The sequence below is a fragment of the Sceloporus undulatus genome, chromosome 3, assembly GCF_019175285.1.
Source record: "Sceloporus undulatus isolate JIND9_A2432 ecotype Alabama chromosome 3, SceUnd_v1.1, whole genome shotgun sequence".
Lineage (NCBI taxonomy): Eukaryota > Metazoa > Chordata > Lepidosauria > Squamata > Phrynosomatidae > Sceloporus > Sceloporus undulatus.
The window spans coordinates 205,128,310-205,153,667 of record NC_056524.1 but is presented as its reverse complement, the minus strand read 5'-3'; the positions used below and the strand labels follow the sequence as shown (position 1 = coordinate 205,153,667).

At 39.6% G+C, this 25,358-nt stretch overlaps 1 protein-coding gene across 1 annotated transcript in view; it reads right to left on the bottom strand.

The window, feature by feature from the left end:
• XPNPEP1 (X-prolyl aminopeptidase 1) overlaps positions 1-25,358 on the bottom strand; it is a 44,861-nt gene that overhangs the window by 13,028 nt on the left and 6,475 nt on the right. The window contains exons 3-14 of the mRNA XM_042458349.1: positions 23,425-23,488; positions 19,542-19,646; positions 16,807-16,899; positions 15,390-15,533; positions 15,061-15,156; positions 12,681-12,762; positions 10,254-10,464; positions 6,666-6,755; positions 6,359-6,409; positions 4,028-4,086; positions 3,172-3,249; positions 2,327-2,398 (exon numbers count right to left, since the gene is read on the bottom strand). Of these exons, the coding sequence (XP_042314283.1) occupies positions 2,327-2,398; positions 3,172-3,249; positions 4,028-4,086; positions 6,359-6,409; positions 6,666-6,755; positions 10,254-10,464; positions 12,681-12,762; positions 15,061-15,156; positions 15,390-15,533; positions 16,807-16,899; positions 19,542-19,646; positions 23,425-23,488 (1,145 nt within the window). The remainder of the gene's footprint in view (positions 1-2,326; positions 2,399-3,171; positions 3,250-4,027; positions 4,087-6,358; positions 6,410-6,665; positions 6,756-10,253; positions 10,465-12,680; positions 12,763-15,060; positions 15,157-15,389; positions 15,534-16,806; positions 16,900-19,541; positions 19,647-23,424; positions 23,489-25,358) is intronic.

Below are 25,358 nucleotides of genomic sequence, written 5' to 3'. Positions count from 1 at the left end.
ACAAACTGTATCAAAACTGACTGGATTTGGGAAAGAACAAGAGAACCTTAGAAGTGAATTATGCACAAAGTCCTTCCTAAAAGGTCCAGACATTCTGCCCTAGCACATAACATTGAAAGCAGTCAAATTAAGGTTGCAGTTTAAGCCAATTCAACCCCACTGTTCTCAGAATCCAGAAAAATATAATAGATGGCTAACTCATTATACTCAAGTGGCTGTTTCTCATTGTGACACGGGGGAGCTGATCATTAGGCTGTCTGGGAAGAAGGATCTCATTGTACAAGCCTTATCAAAGAGCATTCACACAGTTTCCACTGAAAGGACCCATTACAAATGCTGGGTTACAAAAATGCCAAATCTCTGAAGAAGCAATTCCCCTCAGAGGGCAGATCAGGTCTGCCGCATTCCTTGCTCAACAAAATGCTTTTAATCTGAACTCTGATGGAACATTAGCTACAAGACTGAGCTACAAATCTGGAAGTCCCAGCTTTGAATCTTGCCTCTACAATTAACTCACTAGGTACCTCAAGTGAGTTATTTTCTCTCAGCTTCAGTCCCCTCCCCTATCTCAAATAAGGGAGACAGTACTACTCAAGGTATCTTGTGCCATTTCTGTTGGGATTACAATTAGATAACTCTTTCACTTTACAGATAATTTAGAAGTGTTCAGAATTGTTGAAAATGCTACATAGATGTTAAATTTTATTTCCTATAGTCAATCTTGCACTTCCCGATTTGTTGGATTACAACCCTCATAATCTCTAGTCAGCATGGCCAGGGAAAATTGCTGTCCTAGAGATCTGGAGAGCATTGGAATTAGGATAACTTTTTAAAAATACATGTAATTTCCCACTAGCACTGGCCCATGCAACTACGATTGCATTTTGTAGAGAGGCGGGATATAAAGAAATGTTGTTGTTGTTGTTGTTGTTGTTGTTGTTATTACAGCAATAAAGAGTTATAGAATGTACACTCTTTGTATATGGACTGCCACAGATTTCAATGGAAGATCTCAACTGCTCAATATCAATATCAATGGCAACAACTGCCATCTTCCATCCTGGAGAGAGAGAGGGGTATTGGGGATTGGAAAGGGGCTAATTTTGAATTGTACTCTGTATATATTTTTATTGCTGAAACCTGCCCAGATTCTTTGTGATTGGGCGGGCTATAAATAAATAATGTATTATTATTAATTATTATTAATTATATCTCTGTGTCAGATGTCTTTGTTATTCTGCACTTCATTCTACCATACTAAGGCGGGATACAGACCGCCCCAAGGACACCCCGACAGTGGCAGGGAAAGGGACCTTCTCTTTGTATTGCTGGCGCAGCCGTTTAAAGGCCACACCAGCGATATACGCAGCGGAAGGAGCTCTGAAACGGAGCTCCTTTCGGTGCCGCTGAAAGGGCGCCCCTTCAGCGGCACCAAGACGTAATGGCCACACCGCACTGTTTGGATGCAATGCGACTGTTACGTCAAAATGGCGGTGCCCGTGTGTACAGGGCACTGCCATTTTGACACCCTCGTCACGTGCTAGGGCTGAGGCCGGTATGGACGCTGCATCCTCAGCCAACCCCTAGCATTTAAATCGGGCCTAAGCTGAGAAATGAATGACACAAACAGGCAACATGACTAGTATATTGTTCATAGCCAAGCCTTGGTCAACTTGGCATCTCTAGACCTGTTGGACTGGAAGTGCAAATGGCTGGTAGATTTTGGGAGCTGTAATCCAAAAAAAGTAACTTTTCCAAGCTCTGGACTTTCTGTCAAAGCTCCTGTCAAAGTATCCACTAACCTTCCAACATATCCAGTGTCCAAGCCTTAGGGTTTTGAAAAGTCCAAAACCAACATTACTACCTAGAAATCAAAATGGTACTGTAGCGAGTAGCAAGTACATTTCTATACTGCTTATCAGTGCACTAAAGCATTCCCTAAACAGTTTACAATTTGTGTAAGCTAACTGCCCCCAACAACCTGGGTACTCATTTTAGCGACCTTGGAAGGATGCCAGGCTGAATAAACTCTGAACCCCTGGCTGGTATTGAATTCACAACCTTGTGGTTTGTAAGTGAGTGGCTGCAGTACAGGCATTTAACCACTGCACCACCAGGGCTACTGATCATGAAATAATCAATTGCTAGTTCAAGAAAGACGTGACTCCTTCTCGGTCCCTGCCAAGATAACACTGTTATGAGTCAAAATTTTCTCCACCATAATTTTCTCTGGAACAGACACCTTGGTGTTTCTCTGTACCTAGAAAAGATTAAAGGTGGGATTTAACTGAGATAATTTACCTCCATGAGTAATTTGCCCACTTACTTGTACTGAGCACCAGAATCTAGGAGATAGATCTCGTTCATGGATAAAGTTCTATTTGTCTCAGGTGTAGGCCTATTCAATAAAACAAAGTTTTTGTCTCAACATCTGGATCATCTTTTCAGTGAAGCCAACAAGTATTGTTGCACATTTCTACTTAATTTATAAAATTAATTTTCCCCAATAAATATAATTGTGCTCAATAATGGTTCTGTAACAGATCAAATCAGCTCCCATAATAGATCAGTACAGAATACCCAAGGACATAATCAAACATGTGGTTACAATTCTAAAGTAGATGGGGCTTTATATAGCATCCCATGGAAGGGGAATAAAATCACATTTTCAACATCAGAAATGCTTGGTTGTCAAGAATCAAATTCTTTGTATTCCCATGGGTACATGGTAGGGGATGATGGTATGGGTACACATACATAATATGAGTGTATCCCAGAATGCACATAGGCCTATTTATCAGACATTTCTGGTTCTTTCAGCATTACACAAGCAAAGGTAGACTGGTCAAAGCAGGAAGGACACAGCTAGTTCTTTATTATGTTACATCTCCGACCTTACAAACAGTCCCTTCTGATACAGATCTTTCCAGTTTTTCCTTGCCTGTGAAAAACTGTAATACATGACCCACAGGAAAGCCCTCCACAATTCAAAGAAATCTATAAATATATAGTCACCTTCTTAGATACAGACATTCTGCTTCCTTAATATTTCTCTAAGATTTTAAGTATGCATGATTTACACGGTTTTCAAATCTTGTACTGAAACATGCACCCTCAAGAAGGTTGGGTCATAGTCAGCAGATAAGTACAGGGACTCTTGGTTGTTCTTACTTGTAGTGAATGACAGCACCATTTGGTCCTGTACTTGAAATAGTAGCAAAGCTCAAATCAACAAAGTCCTCTTGCTGGCTGAAAAAAAGAGATTTTATGAACAAGACCACACGGGACACTGGAAACTACCACAGAATCTTCGTGCAGTCATCTCCTGAACTGGACTTTAGTTTCTCATTCTCTTCTCTGGGGCCTAGGATGTCAGGTCTCTCAGCTGGGTGGGATTTGAAACAGTTAGAATTTATGATGGCAAGAAGCACAGTGCTCTCAGAAAGCATAGAGGATGATGCCAATTAAGCCCTATATCTGTTCAAGGAGGGCACAGCATTTCAAATGTGATCAGTATAGAATCAACCAAGAAGGCTGTGGGCCAATTCAATGGTGACTACTTAATCTCTCTCATCTGTGAGCTACACACAATGCTTAATCCATCCAATACAGAAAGTCAGTTGATGTGCCAAGATATACTGAGTTTGTATACCTTCCTACTGCTGAATAAGAGATTATCCAACCAAGCTGAGCAATCATTTCTTGGAAGCAGGGAAGAGTTTGCGCAGATTGCGCAGAGTGGCCCACTGAGATACATTAAGATACTGCTGAGCTTAAAGATCAAGAGCCTTGTCTTCTTGTTCTCAAGGCAGGAGAGCAATGAGTCAAGATAAACGGGAAGAATATAAAGCACATAGTGGAGATGGCTTTTCTCTTAAGTACAAAGACATAATCCTCTTTTCTGAAGTATCTCAAGAAAACAAATAAGACATTGCTTTTAATAGGATTATTGAATTTCAATAGGATTATTGAAAAACATAGCAACTACCAGGACCAACAAACTCTTTGCTGTCATCTTTTTCCTTACCTACGGAATTCCTCTGCTTTATCTGCCGCTGTTATTTCAGTAATGCTTCCTTTAGGAACCTAATAGACAAAGCAGCATTAACTTATTAAGGGAAAGACAGATAAAGTTTATACTGGATGGTAATTTTAATCGATTCTAATTTTATGGCTCAAATCCTAGCTTTTTTCTTTCAGGCCACATCTTCCATGTTATCCTTGCATATCGATATCAGGAGCCATTTATATGTATCTATCATGACAACAGCAGTGGCAAAGCTAGAAACTTTTGTCATATTTCTGCCATAAGAATGGATGTTCTTTCTAATCAGTGACAGAATCACCTAAGATTCTAAAGTCATTCATGGAATCCTGTTGATTGAGATATATATTATTGAGCATCTCTCATCTTTGCACAGATCCACACTAAGGTCCAAAAGGGTGGATCAGGAAAGACCATCAACCACTAGAAAGACTATCCCTTTCTTGCAAAAACAAAAATAGGGACAAGTGCTAAGTACTTCTTTCTGATACCCAGCTGCAAAATCTGGTTGAACCAAGGAGTTACGTATGTTGGAAATATCCAAAAGTAATGGGGGGGGTGTGTGTACATAGTGCTGGCCCTGACGCAGTGGGGGAAGTTAGGCCCATTACCAACTGGCATTTTGTGCCAGCCTGGGGCTGACATTAGGGTTCTGTAGGGCTGGGTGTCCACACACACCCAGCCCTACTATTGGCACGCGGGTGCCATGATTGCGCGCAGCTGTTCATATAGGGCACGCAACGATGACGTCTGTGTGTGCAGCAATCAAACAGTGCCGTGCTGCGTGGATGTCATCATTGCGCGCAAGCGTGCCAATGGCACCCCACGCACAGCACAAAAAGAACCCGCCAGGAGCAGCTTTTTTTTTAGGCCTCGTGGAGCCCCTTTCTCCCAATGTGTACAGCCCCCTAGTAAACAAATTATATTCACTGATGCAGTACAAGTTGTGCCCTTTCTCAATTTTTTGCACCTTTATTAAAGAAAGTGGTTTACAAGAGTTTTCAAGTCCCCTAAGGGAACTAACAAGGTAAGTCATCATGACAGGTAGTTAGCAGACCACCACTCCTTACCATTTTTGCAGTCCAGACTTGTACAATATTTTTTAAGGAGAAAAGGTTATCAGATAGCACTCTCTTTACCGTAAGAATTTCTCTCCTCTAATGTGGTTAAGCCCAGGTAATACAATGTTACTTGTCAATTATTACAGTTGTATCTTGTTTTCACCAAGGGAAAGAGCCACTGTGATGTTTTTTATTTTTTTCACAAAATGTGATCCTAGAAATATTGCAAGCACTACATACAAATAATGGCTTAGAAATGTGGATAACATGGTCAGGCTCAGGTTCATCCTTCCTTCTCCTCCTCTGGTGCAGCTGTAAGGAACAGACTGGAAACTTTTGCTTCCATCTTCAACTAGCCATGCTGTAGTATCATATCTGGATCATATCTTGCAGTTAAACCTGTTTATGTGTTATTGAAACAGCTTTGTACATGAATTTTTGGAGTTGACTGATTTCAATAAACTGAACACAGCTTGGCATGATTTGGACATAATGCTAAACTCTGGTTTGTTTAAAATGGAAGTGAATTATTCTGATCACCTCTTCATAGCCATGCTAGAAAGAGAAATGCAATAGTGTGAAAGGCTCAACCAGGCTTGTTCACATTAACGTTATGCCTCATTCAGTGTTCTATCTGAATGAGGCCACTGAGTTCAGTACTGGCCAGTTTACATGAAAAACAGAATGAAATTCATTGTTGTCCAAATAACACCACAATGTGGCTATCACCACAGTCCTTTCTCTCCATATACCAAACAACAGTCAACTATTTCTCATTCAATTATATTGAGCAAGTGAGAGCATACTAAAAATACATTTCTTCCTCTTAAAAAGTAAGAATCTAAATGGCCTCCCCTATCCAGCAAGTTGATCTGTAGAGCCACCCTCATCCTCTCCAATGCATACTTCCAATTATTTTTTTAATTGGTTTTAATCTGTTGTTATTGTTGTTATATAGTTTGTTTTTAGTTCATATATGTTTTTTTTATTCTATGGGGGATGGGTTTGCACACTGTGGGATATTATTGTATTATTGTCTTTATTGTACTTCTATGTTGGAAACCGCTGTGATCTGTAAAGGAATAGTGGTATACAAATAATAATAATAATAATAATAATAATAATAATAATAATAATAATAATAATAATTATTATTATTATTATTATTATTATTATTATGTTCATATTCATGTATGGTTTTATTATACAGTAACACTCCTCTCTTTTTGAATAAAATTCTGTAAAGTCATACCTCCTTCTCCAGCCAATTAAATAGTTCACACAGAGCAACAGCATCCTTGATCTGTTATTTAAAAAAGACAACAGAGGAAACAAAGCAGTGGAATATATGCATTTAGAATACATTTATTTAGCAATCTTGAAAATCTGGCCACAAATATTTAAGGAAGAAATGTATCTATCAGCATTAGCAAACATTACTGAAAACATTTCTGTCCACAACTATTTCACCAGCAAGACTTCAAAGAAGCATTATTTCACAGACAGTTAAAATCCACATACTGCAGCTCTTTCAGCAGGAAACTCAGTAAGTCACTTACATGAGCTCTCCTCATGCCTTCAGCCTCTGATGCATTCTTCACAGCCTTTGCAATGCAGATGGGAGTGTATGGGGTGAGGTAACGGTGATCCTGAGGAAAAGGAACACAGTAATCTATTGTGCCAGGGGTTGTTTGGCCACTATTTCAGACCCTTACAAATCTCCTGAGTCAGACAAAAAAGATGTACACCAAACAAGTGGTTTATCATTTGGTAGTTTATCTGTCCCCAGATTATTCCCCCTTTATCATATTTATGTCCTAATCCTCTAAAAAGGATACATTCTAGGCAGATTCCTGATACTATCCAATTTTAATTATAATTTTTATTTATTTATTTACGTCCCTTTTGGCTAAAATGCCACTAGCACAGCACACAGTAAATCTAAAGTACAACTATCTGCTGAACAACCCTAGGAGGCTGATTAAGTTGAACCAACCAAAGACATTCAAGAACAGACTAGGATTTTAACACACATTTCTTTATAACCAGTCCCAATGCAAATCCAGCTCTTCTTTTTTTCTTTAACCACACTACCCCCAAGTTTACACTGGTAAATTTTTAAAATTCATAATTAAGACTGGTAATGTGAAGTCGAAGGCTTTCATGGTCGGCATCCATAGTTTTTTGTGGGTTTTTCGGGCTATGTGGCCATGTTCTAGAAGAGTTTCTTCCTGACGTTTCGCCAGCATCTGTGGCTGGCATCTTCAGCTGGTGAAACATTAGGAAGAAACTCTTCTAGAACATGGCCACATAGCCTGAAAAACCCACAAAAACTAAATATTGGTAAGTTTATAATTTGTGGGCAGGATCCTATGGCTCCCTATGCCTCCAAAATGCCATCTCTGGAGGGTTGAGAAACCTTTCAAACTGCACAATTATATACTGCTGTGGCAACAACCTATGGAATCCTGGGATGTATAGTCTAGTAAACTAGAACTATGTGGGTCAGAATTCTAAATACCCTCCCTAAATTGAAAGACTTAGAAACCCTTTCACACTACACAATTATAGCACTATTATTCACCTTAACTGTCATGGTTGCTCCTATGGAAACCTTAGTTTTTAGTCTGGTGAGGCACTAGAGTTATCAGGCCAAGAATTCATAAGATGCAGCCATCGCAGTTAAAGCAGAATCATAGTGCTAAGTGTACAGTGTGAAAAGGCCCTCAGTCTGATAATCAGTCTGGTAATCAGCAATATTGTGCATGAAAGACTAAACAACAGGGAAAATAGAGTATATATTTGCAATAAACTGAGACAGAAGCAATTATACTTATAACAAATTATAGCAAATGATAAAGAACAGTTCACAAGAACCAGCCCAACTAAGCAGGATGGCAAAATAATTTAAGCAAAAATCAGCTTTCTATCCCTATTCTAACTAAATTTCACCTAAGTGTTTTACAGTACTCCTGTTGTTTCTGGAGGGAGGGGTGGATTGCACTCTATCCAGTTCTGGCGTTACTTTATGCCATTCAGACTTGACCAATTTTGTTTCTAAAGTTTCTGCCTCTGCACTCTGCTCTCCTAATCTGTCTCATGGCAATACCTTTTTCCAACAAAGTTTTACCTGCTCTGCTGACCAGAGCTGTAGAATAATCCAATGCCCAAACAATACCAGATGCCAACAATCGCAGGCTAGGAATAGACAAATGGGAACAGCACATTTTATATTACTCTGATCCATCTGCTGCTGATGCTCATCTTGATTTAACAGTAGGTAAGTTGTCTTCCCACTTTAGCATCTCTAATCAACTCTAGGCTTCTTGCACCCCCATCTGAAATCTAACGCATAAGATCGTAAGATGGTTATCTTTTCCTCCTCTGGGACCAAGAGCATCCTTTATGAGCCTCTCCCTGCATGGAAGCTAAAAACTACACTTTTCATGCAAATATGAGACTCTTGGACATTTGACATACCCTTCCTGCCCTTTCCCAATTTTTTCCCCTTGACTGAAAAGAACTCATCTAATTCTAACAAAAAAATTAGTGATTGCATCTACCTAGAGGGCCTCCAAATTGTGCCAGACCTCCAGTTAACAGGAAGCATTGTGTTTCAAAGCAAAACTTAGATTGGTTTTAAATCACCCTCTGGAGAGTCTTGCAACACTGTTCCATGAATCATTTAAAAACACCTCCTGTATTTTCCCCATTCTTGCATGTTGTTAATGCATTACAGAAAAGCAAACAGAGGCCTATGTTTAAAATACATGGATATTCTAGTGTCATTCTCCTAGGTAGTGCCTATCATGTCTTGGATTACAACTTCCATCATCTTCAACCAGCACAGGAGATGGTTATTACTGTAATTCGCGATCAAGTTAGCTTCAACTTTTGGCAAACCTATGAACAAGATACTTCCAAGAGATCCAGCCATTAATAATCTTGCTCAGGTCTTGCAAACTCAGTGTTGTGGCTTCCTTGTTTGAGTCAATCTATCTGAAATTTTGTCTTCTTTTCCTACTGCCTTCCCTTCTGGAAGTTGCAACTGAATGCATCCTAGAACAAGGGCAAGAAAAGTGCAGCCCATGGGCCATATAAAAACCCCAAGTGTAAAAGAGCAGCCCAGAATTAGCCAGTAGTACCTCTAAAACAAATTTAAATATTGCCCCCTGTCACATTCCCAATGCTGTGTGGCTCAATGAGGCCCCAGGGTAACTTTTTTTTTTCCAATTCTGCTATAAAAGTAGCAAGGTTTTTAATTGTTGTTGTTGTTATTGTTGTTGTTGTTGTATGTGAATCTACAAATACTCTAAACATAACAATAGATCCCAAGACATATAGGCTTATTCTCCCTTATCTGAAATGCTTGGGACTAGAAGCATTTGGATGTCAATTTTTTTCAGGTTTTGGAATATCTGCATATACATAATGAGATATCATAGAGATGGACCCAAGTATAAACATGAAATTCATGCATGTTTCATATACATCTTATACACACAACCTGAAGGTAATTTATACACAATATTTTAAATAATTTTGTCTGTAAAACAAAGTTGTGTACACAGAGCCATTAAAAAGCAAAGGTGTCACTTTCTCAATTTTGGATTCTGGAGTATTTTGGATATCAGGATAAGGGAGACTCAACCAGTATTGTGCTCTCACCTGTAGTCACATCCTCACCCATTTCTGCTGCAGAGACCAATAAACTAAAATTCCAGCCATAGTCTAATTTAACTTTTGGTAAACTGAATAAATGTTAATACAATTATCTGTTCAAGGCTGGGTTAATTTTAAAAAGTTTTCCATCATATAACTGCATTTTGCTTTAATCACCTGTTCGTTCATACATACATACATTCTTTCTCCCTGGATAGGATTTTATATTGTAAACTGCCTTGGGTCCCATATTGGGAGAAAGCCAAGACATAAATTAAATCAAATAATATTGTTTTAATGAGTTACTGTCTTCTTCCTTAGCAATCTTAAACAAGCTACTGACAACTTGGCTTGGCTTTCCAGCAAAGATTAAAGGCTCCACAGTCTCACAAAGAAGGAAACTTGGAAGCATGATGACTAAACAGAAATGCTCATAGGCAGAACTGAGCTGGGAGAAGCTTGATGTCTCACCAAAATATACAGACCTTAGGAATGGCCTGGGTCAGGGCATAGCTGGATTTGTCACTGAGCCAAACTTTCTCATGAGGAGAGAGGGTCTCACAGATGGATTTTAGAACCATGAGGATGGAGTCGTATGGTAGCACTTGGATGCTCAATTCAGCATCCTGGGCAGAATCCAGCAGAAGATGTTCTCTCACTGCAGGGTCTGCCATGCGATCACCATCAATAAACAACCTGGAGGAAAATATGGACAAAGAAAACAAAGGTGAGGCGGGGGGGGTCTAGGTCCATCTAAATAAAATGTGGCTAATAACTGAACAATGGCCTTCATGGGTAGGTCATACTGGCAGGTTGTTGGAACTTTGGATAAAGATGTTCTAAGAGATCAAAATAAGGAGGAGTTTTTACTTTTCTTACTAGGCTGCAGTGAATAAATTCCAATATGTTGTACCCACTTTGATCCCTCTAATGACTGAACCTAGAATTAAGGAGGTTGCACCACTTTTGCTATGGCTAGATTTCCACACTGGTTTTGATAAACTCATTGGGAAGATTTTAACCCACATCACTTAAAAAGCTCCAATCCCTTCCATATATGTTTGCAAGCCATGGAAAAGCAACTTTTTTGGAATAGTAACAATACATTCATGGCTGGAAAATTGACGACGATTTGGCCTTTTTAGTGATTGGTAGTAATATTGGTGTTGTTTTACTGGCTGTATTTTTAGATAATATTTTATTTTGTATTGTATTGTGGTTTTAATTCTTTGCTGTAATCCCACCTCGATCCATAGGGAGAGGCGGGAAATACAAATAAAATTTATTATTATTATTATTATTATTATTATTATTTATCATGTGGCAGGGAGGAAACTTTGTGCCAGTCACTAGAGTTAGGTTTAAACCAGAGTCCTCAACCTGTGGGCACTCTAGATGTGCCACACAATTATTTATCTGTCATTTTATTTAATCCTTACATTCCCCCAAAACCTGACTCTCAAGAAAACTTACAAGATACCATTCCCAGCCACTGGGAGTTGTTAGTGAACACCATGAGAGGGCACCAAGGCCAGGGAGGTTGTTTTGGACTGTAGTATCTTGATTCAGAGAATGAAAGCTAAATTATTTTAGTCTTACTTAATTAATATGTTAATTGTTCAATGAATTCCTGACAGGCCATTTAAGTTGCCTTGCCTTCACAAAGGAGTTTAGAAATATGAAATCTAAAGACAAGTGAAAAATATAACATGTGACAGTTTTATTGTAAAACCCATTAATTAAAAGAAGCCATCACTAAATATTGTAAAGTAAATAAAGTTAATCAAATAGGGAATGAAAAACAATAATCTATCCAAACTTAACTTACCATCGGTGTTTGATAGTGAGATGATATTCTCACCACAAAAGTTATAGGCAAAATTCATGGCAATAATATTTAAGTGGTAATATTTTGCATGTTATCACTTCCTAACAGCAGAGATGCAAACAGTGTTTGTAGCATTTGAAAATTACAAAAACAGTTCAACCTTTCTTGGGTGATTCTCTATTCCAAATGTGGAGTGTCAGGATTCTATGATCTGGAGCAATGTTGGCAATTCCTTCCTCTCTAGCCGACTTTGACTGGGCATGCATAAGAATTTCGTTCTGTCCATGTGGAAAAAAAACCTGACCTAGTTCACATTTTCCTACACCAACAGGCAGAGGAGAACAGTTATCTGTTTTCATAGCTCCCACACTTTGTGTTGCAGTTCTTCATGCAAAATGTTTACCCAAATCTATATAAAATGTGTATTTTCAGGTAAAATTCATCCAGAAATGCATTTTGTGACAAAATATGTTCCAAATATTTAAATGTAAGAATTCTTGCATTTTTTTTATTTGCAGATTAATAATTGTAATTAATGCAAATGTACTTCTGACACAAATGTAGTTACACCTTCTCAGATTAATGCAGAAACAAAATTGATTCATGAATAAACATATAAGAAACTAACACAAGCCAAGGAATTGAGAGTCTGACCTCTCCATTCCTGGCTGAAACATTTCAACCAGTCTTAGCAAAGCAGGAAATCACAAAAGAAAGAGCTGGATAAGAAGATACACAACTGCAATTGTCATTTTCTTTGGGTTTAAAAAGGTAATGCAACATCCCTAAAGTTCTGTACCTCAATAAATATATCATTTTAAGCTGGGGAATCCTATATTTATTAGTGAATCTAGCACTGCAGCCAGTAGTACATTAGATAATACTAGTAGTATAACTACCACAATGGTATTTGAATTCTTCACAGGTAAAATGAAACACAGAAAAGTAAATAATATTTTGCAGACTTAAAATTCTTCTATCCTGACTGCCTTTAAAATATCACCCCAAACCTTGAATATGAACTTTTGAAAGGAAAATACCAGAACAAAACCAGTATCAACCTGAAAACTACAGCACACATTACCTGATTGTATTGATCCCTATGATGGCATAAGCAAAAAACACAGGGTTGTATTCAACATCAGATCCTCTGAGATTAAATAGCCCTACCAAAAAAAAATGAAGAAGATAGTATTAACAATCACAATGGGGAAAAAATTAAAGGAAAAATCCTGAGTGTAGCCACACTGCATAAATAAAACATTTTGGTACCACTTTCATGATTCTCTTTTGTGGAATGCTGGGATTTGTAGTTTGGTGAGGCACCAGAGCTCTCTGACAGATCAGGCTGAATACTTCACTACAAATCCCAGGATTCCACAGGATAGAATCATGACTATTCAAGTAGTGTCAAATTGCTTTATTTTTGCAATGTGGCTATACTGTATACTGAGTGCTCCTCCAGATGCAAAATAGTAAAGTTCTAACACATAATAAATGGCTTGGGCCACAAGATGGCACTAGAAGCCCAGCTGAAGATCATGATTTTCACAGATGGGAATGGTGGAGAAAGAGGTTTGATTCATAAGCACTTATGTCACATGTTATCTGTTTCCACACAGTCACAACCATCAGTGCAATCAGGAAGTATTGTGTAAACGTGAGGGGGCGCCACATACTGATTTTTTTTAAAAAAAAATTCATAAATTGCAAAAATCTCATTTTGTGAGGCAAATATTAGCAAAAATGTGTTGAACCTCAAGCACACAGTGTTTTTGGAAATGCAGAAAACTACAATGACAAAGAATCACAAAAGGCATATCCAGAGTGACTAGAAATCATTCATCTAAAAAATGATTCTGATGTTGGAGAGGAAATACATAATGTGACATCCCTTCTGACAAATGAGAGACAACTGAAAGGGCAAGATGCTCAGATTTGGATTTGGGAACCCAGTTTCACATAGGATTTGGCTCTAAATGCTACTTTGTGAATGACAGAAATCAACTTTCCTCTGCCAATTTAGGCAGATTTGTGTACTGTACTTTGAAACCAATGAGGGACACTGGGAGCATTTTCTTCTAGTCCAGAAACAGAGAAGCAGACAGCAGATAAAACAACTTCCTTATCTGAGCAAGAATTCTTCTCTTCAAGGTTATAAACTCCCTGTATGACTTCATCTAATAGACCTTTTTTGATTAAAATCCAAGTTCAAAGGGAGTGATTTGCAGAGCTTGGAGTGAGCCATTTAAATTAATGCTGGTGGCCAAAACACAAGATATAGGTGTGCTACACTGTAACTATTTGTTACACTGCTTTTAGATAGAGCTGCATACAGAATACAGTATATAGTAAATGAAGTGTAAACAGGTTTTCAGAAGTAATATTTCATTATATTCATAGTTACAAGGTGTGGTCTCAGTAAATGGTGGAGGAGGAGGACTACTACATGTTTCAAATGTTGTCTCACACAGTGCCACATGTTGTTTCATTACGTCCATTAAGCTATGTGGGTGTTGAAATGAGGATTTTTTAAATGCAGGTATTTTTAAAATCTACAGTTACGAAGGTAGCCATTTAGTTACTTTTGAGTAACACCAAAGATTTCCTGCCTTAAAATTCTTATTAACAGTAACAATGTGCTTCGAATTTCAACAGTAACTTGTTTTCCAAAGCTTTTCAGGTTGTTGTTTTTTAATATTGTTTTGTTAGCTTCTGTTTATGTGTATTTGTCACTTTGCTATATTTATATTGTTTTGTTTTTTTGTGTTATATATGGAAAATCTGTTTTATAACTGTATTTTATAGCTTTATATTCACATTATTTCAGTTTCCACTGTGGGTGCACCTGTGTATAGTATAGATTGTATATCTTTGACAAGGCTGGCTAGTTTGTGTTTCATTTTACTTGTAAAGCACTATGTATATTGATAGTGCTATATAAATAAGTGATGATAACAATTAATTATTATGACAATATATAGCCTCCACAGTACCTCCACCAACATTATCTTGATAATAGTTTAAGGGTTGTGTGGGGACAGAAAGGTCACCTGACTGGTCGCTATGGGAATAAGAATGCTGGACAAGCTTTGGCCTGATCCAACATGGCTATTCTTGTGTTCCAGCGTGACCTTGCTACGCATGTGCTGGCCATCCATGAATCTGAGCATCCACGGACAGCAAGCCCCACTGTCCCCAATGGTAGTGTGTGCATGCAGTTGCACTGGCATGGCCACACACACACACACACTGAACCGCTATCAGGGACAAGAGGACTTGAGGTCCCATGTTTTTTCGTATCCCTGGAGAACAAATCTCCCATGAATACAAAGGTCAGACTGTATTATATTCTTATGATGTGTAATCTTAACAGTTTTCTAGGCAGGCTGCTGCATTGCTCATTTCCAATCACACAGAGATCAGCAACAGAAAACATAAACCAAACTGATACAGATACTCACAAGCTACTTCATCCAAGGCTGTCACCACAAACCAGAGAGCTTTCCTCTCAGCCATTTTCCCCCGCAGAGATGTGACCTTCTCCTTCCAGCTGATTCCTACAACACACAATGCAAACCAGGGTCCAGCTTAGGTGAAGATTTCAGAGCATCTATCTCTACACAAAATGTCCAACAGATGTTATGCACTTGTACAGATATTAGAGAGCACTATGCTTTCAATATTTCTCATGCATCCCCATCTCCTTTCCTGTACCTAAAACAGGATCCTCTTTAGACCATCCTTTTGTCATCAGTAGCATACATGCAGACATGATGGGGATCTTTCTAACCTGTGTAGCTCAAACCCAGGGTCATCAGAGGTTTGCAAGGCCGTGGTTGTCGATCTGCCCATATGGCATCAATGAGATTGTCTTTGACTGGTACAAGAGCGTGCCCAGCACTTTTCAAAACTTTGGACATCCTCTTCCATTGATCTGTTAAAAAATAAAAATAAAGAAATAGGCTGTATCAAAAAGATGCTGTGAAGAGCCTGAGCCTGATTATGATTCTGTGCACCTGCACTATGTTAATACAGTAATCTTCAAGCTGGGTCCCCGCAGATATTTCAGGTTTCATCACCTGAAATCATCAGTCTCAACTAGTTTGGCTAATGGTCAGAAATGGTGGGTGTAGGATTTCTGGAACTTCTGGAGGGACTCAAGTTGGGGAAAAATAGTATAAATAGAACAACAGAAAACACCACACTGGCAATATCATACGTGTTACAAGAAAAACTTTACTGAAGAAGACCAAAGAACCAGCATTTATCTGCCAGCATTTTGTTCCCACAGTGATCAAATAAAGTCTTGAAAAAGACAATAGCCCCCTCCTTTCAGTGTTCCCCAGGAACTGATACTCAGGTCAAAATTATTCCCACACTGGGGGTAATATACAGCTTTCATAAATAATAGCCATAATTAATCTAATCCATGGGTAAAACTGTCTACACTAGTGGCCATCACCTTACCTCACAGTAGGGAATTCTATAATTTATTGTATAGTTCAATCATAGGAACCAAATGATGTCAATGTCATGACACTGCCCTTTCTGCTTTCCAAACACCATAGTTTTTTGTGCAGTGTGTTAAGCAAATATCTCACTATTTTAAAACATTGTAACAATGATGGCTAAATACAGGCGGGCATAAGCAAATTTAGAAAATTACATAATTTATTTCTCTTGAGGAATTACATTTTGAAACTGTGGGATTTGGAGACTGTTCTGGATTGAAACCAGAAACTGCACCCTAGACATCAGGTGTTACAGGCAAGCTTGTGTAGTTGCCAACTTTGTGACCTGTAAATAAACCTATGTGCTTCCCAGGACACCACATTTCCAAAAGCCTGCCAAACCACCACCACACCAAATTTTTTTTTAAATGATGTATTTTCAAACAGTCCCCCCCCCCAACCATGGAGAATATCAACATGGGAAAAAACTCCCACCCCAACAAGCACCCCAGAACCACATATTACCCCCCCCCCCCCAATTCTTCTATTTTCTTCTGGAATCCCTCTCAACATCCTGTTGCCATTTTGAGAGGAACTACAGAAAATCAAAGATATCTGGGCTTGCTGTGGAGGAGTACAGCCCATGGAAGTCAAGAGAGAATTGGACCCTGACCCCTGAAGAGTTGCCCACCACTGGACTACACGATAAAGTAAGACTAAAGAATTGATTCAGTCACACAAATAAGAATAACTAACCTGCTGGAATAATTAATGGGTCTACTCCCACTTTGGAGCCCTGAGGAAGCACACTCACAAGCCAGTCCTCTTGTGTGGGAGTGTCCTTCAGACCTGACAACAGAAAAGTACATAGTAAAGACTACATAGCCTGAAGAAAAGAATACACATATGGAGGCCTTGAGAGTGATATGAATCAGACAGGACAGGGAACAATAATGAAGAAAATTATACCAAACATGGAATACACTCTCATGTCCAAGGGAAACCAAACCAAACATAAACAGAACACTAGGAAGTGATGGTCTAAAAACCATCAGTCCCCATCGATGCAGCCTCTCACCATGAAAGCAGACCTCTGAACTAGCTCCGCTTGCAACAAAACCAAATGCCATTTACCATCTTCCCTTCTCTTGCTCCAGAAAGTTTGAAGCACAATTAATAAATAAGTTTGGTACAGTGCACTGCAGCCTAAAAATTGTCACTCCAAATAACCCTATCTCCTCCCTATTATCATACTTTGGAGAAGGATATGAACAGCTAGTTTTTGAAAGACAGAAAATAAGCTAAACAACAGTCTCCTTGTTGCAGCATTAGTTGTAAGGTAGTAGGGAATATGAGTGGCAGAGTTATAGCACAGAGATGGGCATGGTGGCTCAAGGAAGCTAACTGTTAAGTGAATACAAATCAAGGAAATGAAAAGAGTGGGGACACAGTGATATATTTTCTAAGCTCAAGTTTTGATGCTATTATTATTATTATTATTAACCTTTATTTATGAAGCGCTGTAAATTTACACAGCGCTGTACATACAATCTTTTTAGTTAGACAGTTCCCTGCTCTCGGGCTTACAATCTAAAAAGACATGACACAGAAGGAGAAGAGAGTGGTGGAGGGAAAGGGTAAGAGGTCCAGCAGTCCCTCTCTAACTCCAAGGCCTGGACCAAGGCAGATGGACTGGAGGGAGGGCTTGGCTTCATAATGGATGGTTAATCATTTTCCAGGGAAAATACATACTCTCAAGTAGGATAATGCATATACAGTACATAGCAATACAGGAAATGGTTTGATTAACAGACAACAAAAGAACACCAAATAGTAAGCGACAATTATGCAATGCCTGGGAAGGCTACTCTGAACAGGATGGTTTTCAACTCCGTTTTGAAGCTGGTTAAAAGAAGTGATGGCTCTTGCTTGTGGGGGAAGAAGGTTCCAGGAGTGAGGGGCAGCAAGTGAAAAGGGGCGAATCCGGGATGGGGCAGAGGAAATCCTGGGCTGAGACAGCAGACCTTGACTACCAGAACGGAGGGCCCTGGTGGGAAGGTGAGGAGAAAGAAGGTCTGATAAGTAAGGAGGGGCCAAGTCCATGGAGGGCTTTAAACGTCGACAGCAGGAGCTTAAACTGAATGCGGAAAGGGAGGGGGAGCCAGTGAAGGGATGCCAACACAGGAGAGATGTGGTCAGAGCGGTGGGTGGAAGTGATAATGCGTGCAGACGAATGCTGAACAGAAATTAAAGGATGGAGGTGAGAAAGAGGAAGCCCAGCCAGGAGGATGTTACAGTAATCAAGTCGTGAGATCACTAGGGCATGGAACAGGATCTTGGCAGTAGAGGCAGAGAGATATGGTCGGATTTTGGCAATATTGTACAAGAAGAATCTACAAGCCTTGGCTGTGGTCTGGATCTGAAGGATACACAACAGAGAAGAGTCAAAGATAAAACCAAGACTGCGGGCTTGCTGGACTGGTTGAATAGAAATGTTGTTCACAGAGACAGAAAAGGAGTGTTGAAGGGTGGGCTTAGGAGGAAAGACAAGAAGCTCCGTCTTGGACATGTTGAGCTTCAAACGCCGATGGCGCATCCACTGCGAGACAGCTGTGAGGCAAGACAAGACTTGCTGTTCAAGCCTTGGAGAAAGGTCGGGGGCGGAAAGATACAGCTGGGTGTCATCGGCATACAGATGGTAGGAAAAGCCAAGAGAGCTGATGAGTTTTCCTAAGGACAGTATGTAGAGAGAAAACAGAAGGGGACCCAGAACAGAGCCCTGGGGAACTCCAACAGATAAGGGAACAGGAGAAGAAGTCTGACCCCCTGCAACTACTGCAAAAGATCTGCCAGACAAGTAAGATCTAAACCAGTCGAGAACAGAGTCTGAGAACCCAAGGTCAGAGAGTATGTCAATTAGGAGAAAGTGATCAACAGTGTGCAATGCCAGCTTTTGGTGGCTCAAATTCTGATTCAGAGTAAGAAGTAAGAGTAAGAATAGGGCAACAATACAAAGCTTTTACATTCCATGCTCTCCTTTCATATCCTCAGTCTTTTACCCATATACTTGTGTCACTTTTATTACATTCCTTCAAAACTTTGACTTATGGCAGCCTTTCCAGGGACCAGCAGCATATTTGTGTTTACCGGCTAAAACTGCTTCTTTCCTTCCTGAAATTGCCCTATTACTATAATTTTCCACAAAAGGATCATATTCAGTGACATTTTCCAAAATGCTTTCTTTACGATCAGAAAAAAACATGTTGGGAAGGTAGAAAGTAGGCCCTACCACTGTCAATACCCACATGAATGAAGACCTACTTTATTGCAGCAACATGATTTGCAGACCCACTTTAAGAAACAATATCCTCCATTTTATAACCAGTGAGAAAGAGAGAGAGCATGCTAATGAGTTAAAGGAACCTGAGTGCTCAATTAAGCCACAGCAGAGGTAAGGTAAAGTACAACACTAGTTTGGACTTGCCACACACCCATCTTCATGAGTGTCCAGTTGCTATCCATTTGTTGGGCAGCCTGCAGAAAGTAGCGTCCATCTGTCCACATGGCTGCGTCTTGTTCAGTAACAATGGCAGTTCCTGTCAAAAAGCATAGGAAACATAGAATGTTACAATCTTTTTAAGACATAATAAGTTTCCCCCAGAACATCCTTTAAGTGGTTATCTGCCTTCAAATCCTTTCCAACTTGTGGTAACCCCAAGGCACACCTATCATGGGGTTTTCTTGGCAAGATTTGTTCAAAGGAATTGCCATTATTTTCCCCTGAGGCTGAGACTTGCCCAAGGTCACCCAGTGTATTTCATGGTCAAATGGGGAATCAAACCATGGTCCCCAGAGTCATAGTCCAACACCCAAATCACTATGCCATGCTGGCTCACAGAACATCTTTACTTCAAATTAAACTACCAGGAATTCCTTGCAAAGGCCTATACAGGAAGAAACTACCTCCCCCCAACCTAAGTCACTCATCACCTATTACATAACACAGTCTTTTTTAGTATCTCTTGTTTAGTTCAAACTGCTCTTTGCCCTTTGTAAAGCACCTTTATTGTGCCACCACTTGTGCTTGTGGTTTACATTTTGCATTTTTAATGTTTGGTACACTGTTCAGACAACTCAGGTTATCAGTTGGTTTAGAAGTACAATAAATATGTAATGCCAATTAAATGAGTAATCTCATGCACACTTTATACTGCTCAAAAGAATACCTATCTTCTAGTGTTTTTATCAAAGTTTGACATTACCTTCCTAATATCAGCCTAAATTAATAGTATAGAGTAATGGTTAGAAATGAGATATGATGTCATCTGGGCTATCTTTACCCCGTGCTCCATTTTTTCTGACCAGGAACACAGAGTCTCCCACAGTAATTTCACGTTGTTAACCAAGATTTGGAAAAGTTACTTTTTGGAGTACAACTCTCACAATTTCACAGTGAAAATGGTCGCTAGTTCTGCTGGATGGAAGACTTTGGGAGTTGTAATCTAAAAACTAGCTTCCCCAGGCTTTGCTGTGACAGTGTTAAAAGTGAAATTAGATTTTAGCAAAGGCCAGGGATAAAGATTCTTTCATCCCTGAATATTAAAGAAAAGATAACCCTTGTCATCAGATCAAATGGCTTTAAAATATTTTGTTCTGAGCAAAAAAGACCTTTAAAAAAACTTCGTTAAAATTCTTGGTTTTTTTAAAAAAGAAAAGTAAAACCTGAACTTATCTTAACTAAGGAGCTGTTCAGACAGCCCCAAAGGGGCGGCATGCAGCTGCCCCTGTTTCAGCCAAATTGGGGCCATGGCAACCACACGCTGAGGCCCCGATCTGGCCTTTCCAGGGCACGAAAAGCGGCTCCTTTCTGCGCCCTGGAAAGGGTGCCACAGTAGCATTGCCATGGCTTGGCAGGGTTCTTTCAGTGCTGCATCATATGAACTCAGCACTGGAGGAGCACCGTGATGCTGCACGCTATGTGGAGTGATATGTGGCATCATGGCACCCTGGGAGTGGTATCATGTGGATGCCGCTCCCAGGCCAGGTCAAAGTAAGGGTCTATACAGGGCCTAATCCAAGACATACAGGACACTGGAGAAACAACCTGTGAGTGTAATGTCAGCACCTAATGACATTATACACAGGCCAGGAAACATAAGATCTGGTCAAAAGGGTGGTTGGTCATGTAAGATCAAAGCAGACATATTCTGTAAAATAAATGCCATTTGTAGAGACAAACACAGAAGATTAAGCCAGGGGTTCGTAATAGATCAGCTTGGTTCCTTGTAGTTTAAGCCATTATGAAATCATTGTATTCACATTTAGGCATGCTTACACCTGGTCTTACCAGTTTGGGGCCAAAAAGAACTTGACAGTATAAGTAACCTGACAATGCTCCCACTGCATGTTAATCAGTGGCACAGCATAAATTGAAACCTGCATCTTATAGCTGCTGGTTTGAAACCGTGGCGGGGTACAGACCGCCGCTTTGCGGCGGGCCGCCGCCACCGCCATTTGCTCTGCGCGGAAGCCGCAGCAGCCAAACCGCGCGGCTCCCGCGCGGAGCAAAATAGAAGCTCCATTTCGGAGCTTCTTTTTGCGGCGCCTCCATGATGTCGCGAGGCGCCTGGCGCGGACTCACAACGTCATAGGCGCCGCGACACGTCTGGACGCTGTGCGTCCAGTACGTAAAGATGGCGGCACCCATGTAGAAGGGGCGCCGCCATCTTGTACGTATAGGATACGTACTAGGGTTAGGGGGGTGCGGAAGCACCATCCCTTCCTAACCCTAGTACGTATCCTATACGTACTAAATGGCGGTGTGTATCCCGCCCATAGGACTTGTGGCTGGTAAACAGAACATGTTGTTCCTATGCAAAATAAACAAGGTTTTCCACCATACACTATTAACCAAGTTTCAATATCTACCAGCTTTCAGATACAAAAAATATTATTGTTGTTTTTTAAAAGAAGAATGAATTATGATAACCGGCATTGTTTATTGCTAATCCCTGATATGCCAGGACTGCAAGTAATCTGTTTTGATTGGCCTCACAGAGAGGGAAAGCAAGGAAAACTGAAATCGCTGTATGAAATAGTTTACAAGATAATTTTCTGTACTGGAGGGTCATCTCAGGGTCAACAAAAGTTCATTACTACACTGACATTACATCACCATTCCAGCTGGTGTTGACTGTACAAAAGGAAAAGAACAATCAAACCTTACTCTTTCCACCCAACAATTTGTTATAAGTGAGCTAACACTCTCGCTCACACAGAAAACTATTAACGATATTGCAATAGATTTGAGGGAAGAGCAGATACTGTATTATGAAACATCTCAAGGCTAAACCCAACCTTAGTCCCACCTACAGTTGACCCTCTAGGATCAATGGGACTTGAATTAGTTATGACTAATAGATCACATTCATTTCAATGTGTTTATTCAAAATAACACCAATGTTGAATTTATCTCCAAGTCTAAACCTGGAGCCAGAATGGTGTAGTGGTTTGAGTGTTGAATTACAGGGTCCAAATCTCTGCTCAGCCATGAAAACCCACTGAGTGCCCTTAAGCATGTCATACTCTCTCAACCTCATAGGAAGGTAAAGGCAAACCTTCTCTGAACACAGATCCCACTGAACATAATTGGGCTTGCTTTGAGTAAACATGTAAAAAAGTGTACTGTAAAGTGGGAAGGGGGGGGTTCTCCTTTAGAACTGAACAGTGGCTATAAACGCATGCAGAGGTGTCCGTGGCTTTGAGAGGCACGTGTCCATAATATATGTTCTCATAGTTTTCAAGATATATGAGGAGATAGAGAACCACAATAAAGGTAAGTACAATGACGATATAATAAAATAATAATAATAAAGCTTTTATTTATATACCGCTTTTCCTCCAGATCAAAGCTGTGTACATTACGGTAAAACTCTATGACACATGTCAGATACAATATTAAAAACAGTTATAAAAACAATTGTAAACATTCAATTTTTAAAACAATATAACTAGGATAGTCGGGATATCAATTATAGGTAGTCATCCAATCTGGTCGGGGAATACAATAATAAAGCTTTTATTTATTTTGGATTGTTAAATGAAACATAACACTTAAATGCAGGTGTATCACATGGTGTTTCTGCTTTAAATGGTGTTTTGTGAGCAACAATCTACAAACGTCTGCCTTTGCAAATATAAACTTAGGCAGACTACCTCTTACAAGAAAGGTGCATTAAAATAGTTATACAGTATGCAGACTAGATTTAAAAATAAAAAACAAAGTACAGCAAAAACAGCCTGAAAAATGGCTTGGCATTCACAGCTGAAGAAACTGCCAAATTTGATGGGTCAAACACAGTTCTGGAAACATACCTGCTGAGCCATCAAACCCGCAAATGAACTCTCTTCGGCAGTCACAAGGCGCAATGTATTCACTCTGGGAAAGGTTGAATAAAAGCAAGAAATGAGCATAATGAGGAAAAACAGCAGAGAGGAAACAAAAGCAGTGAAATCATACAGGCTAAGATTAGCTGTTCTCTTCTAATAGTGTTCTTTCAGACAATTCCCCCCTCCAAAAAAAAAAAAAACCTTAAAATTTTGGCATTCTTCAACAGAACATCATTAAGAATTGAGTTCTTCCATTTTTAAGGTTCCACACTTGCTTTACATTTGTTTATTTCATGCCTACCATATCCTTTCCTCTAACATTTCCCCATGTATTCACGTTTATTTCACTTTTGGTTACGTCATTGGTCAGACAAACAAGTCAAGCCTTTGATGTGGCAACATGAGCAGAAGAAACTGCTTCCTATCTCTGATCTTTCAGGTTGTAAAACTAGTGTCTTAGATCTGTGAACTTTGATTAGTTTACTGACATCCTCTGACTGGGTTTTAAGAGAAATGCTTGAAAATATGCCTCTAAAAGGTGCCCACTCAAAATCTCACCACTCTCACTTTCCTATATACTCAAGAAATGTATACATGCACCCAGAAACATTCATTGCTCTGTATATACTGTGCAATTCAGGATTTGCTAGGGCAGAATGTATAATTTTAACAGGTATTTTGGGACTTTCACTCACAAATAAAAACTGGATAACAGAAATAATGAAGACATAATGCTGGCCTCTTGCAATTTACAATTTGCAACCTGTAGGAAGCCTTGATTAGACATGCTTCACTCTCCACAACATGAATACTGTATTTCCTTCTTTCCTTGTTAGCCTTGGAATTAAATTTTCTCCAGTATTATCCATAGGTAATGCTGACCAATTACATTCTTAACCAGGGCTTGTAAATCAGCTTGAATCTCCATTTCAGATTAGAGTTCTAGGGCCCTTTCATACATGCACTGTAGCACTATAATCCTACTATAACTTCCATGGCAATATCCTATACAATCCTGGATTGGCAGTTTCAGGAGTGGGTTTAGAATTCCCAGCCAGAGAGCTCTTGTGCCTCACCAAACTGCAAACCCCAAGACTACATAAGATGCAGCTATGGCAGCTGAAGTGGATCCATAGTGCTATAACTATCTAGTGTATGGATGGATTCCTGGTTAGCATTAATCGTGGTTAGCATTAGTCATGGTTAGTATTGCTGAACAACCAATTTTCAATGTTCATGACAAAATTAAATCACCACCCATAAAGACCTTAGGCAAATTGAGAAGACAGAGAAATATAGATCTGCTTACAATGCATCAGTTAACTTTTGGTGTTACCTGAAAAAAGTCAGAATTGCATCCTCTGGGATACATGTGACTCTGAGATCCCATTCTTGTGGCTCCTGAAACTCCCCAGCAGTTCTTCAAAGCCCCCCAAAATTATTTTGATTTAACTCTCAGCAAGATTGTTGGGCAATTGTTGCCCCCAAAATATGCTGAAACATGTGAAAACACATAAAACTATCCCTCGCTCGGCACCCACAGGCACCCCAGGTGCCTATTCTACCCTCAAAACCTATATTTTCCTCTACAAACTGACTCAAAATGGCAGCAGGGAGTAACTTAAGTCATTACCCGTCACCATTTTGAGAGACACTTCAGTGGAAAATTTGGGCTTGCCAGAAGTATGCCCATGAGATTATTGGAAGCTGGCCCCCACGCAGCTTCCAACCCCTTCTAAATCCACCTGACAGTTAACTGAACCCATATAAAACTGTGCTGTTTTTTTTTTTAAATAATCCCTTTTATTTACTTCATTCATTATAGGGTATTACATTTTTATCCTAACTTTCCTCCAAGGAGTTCAGGGGGGATCCCACTGCCAGCTCCATCCTTTTATCATCACAATAAACCTAAAAGG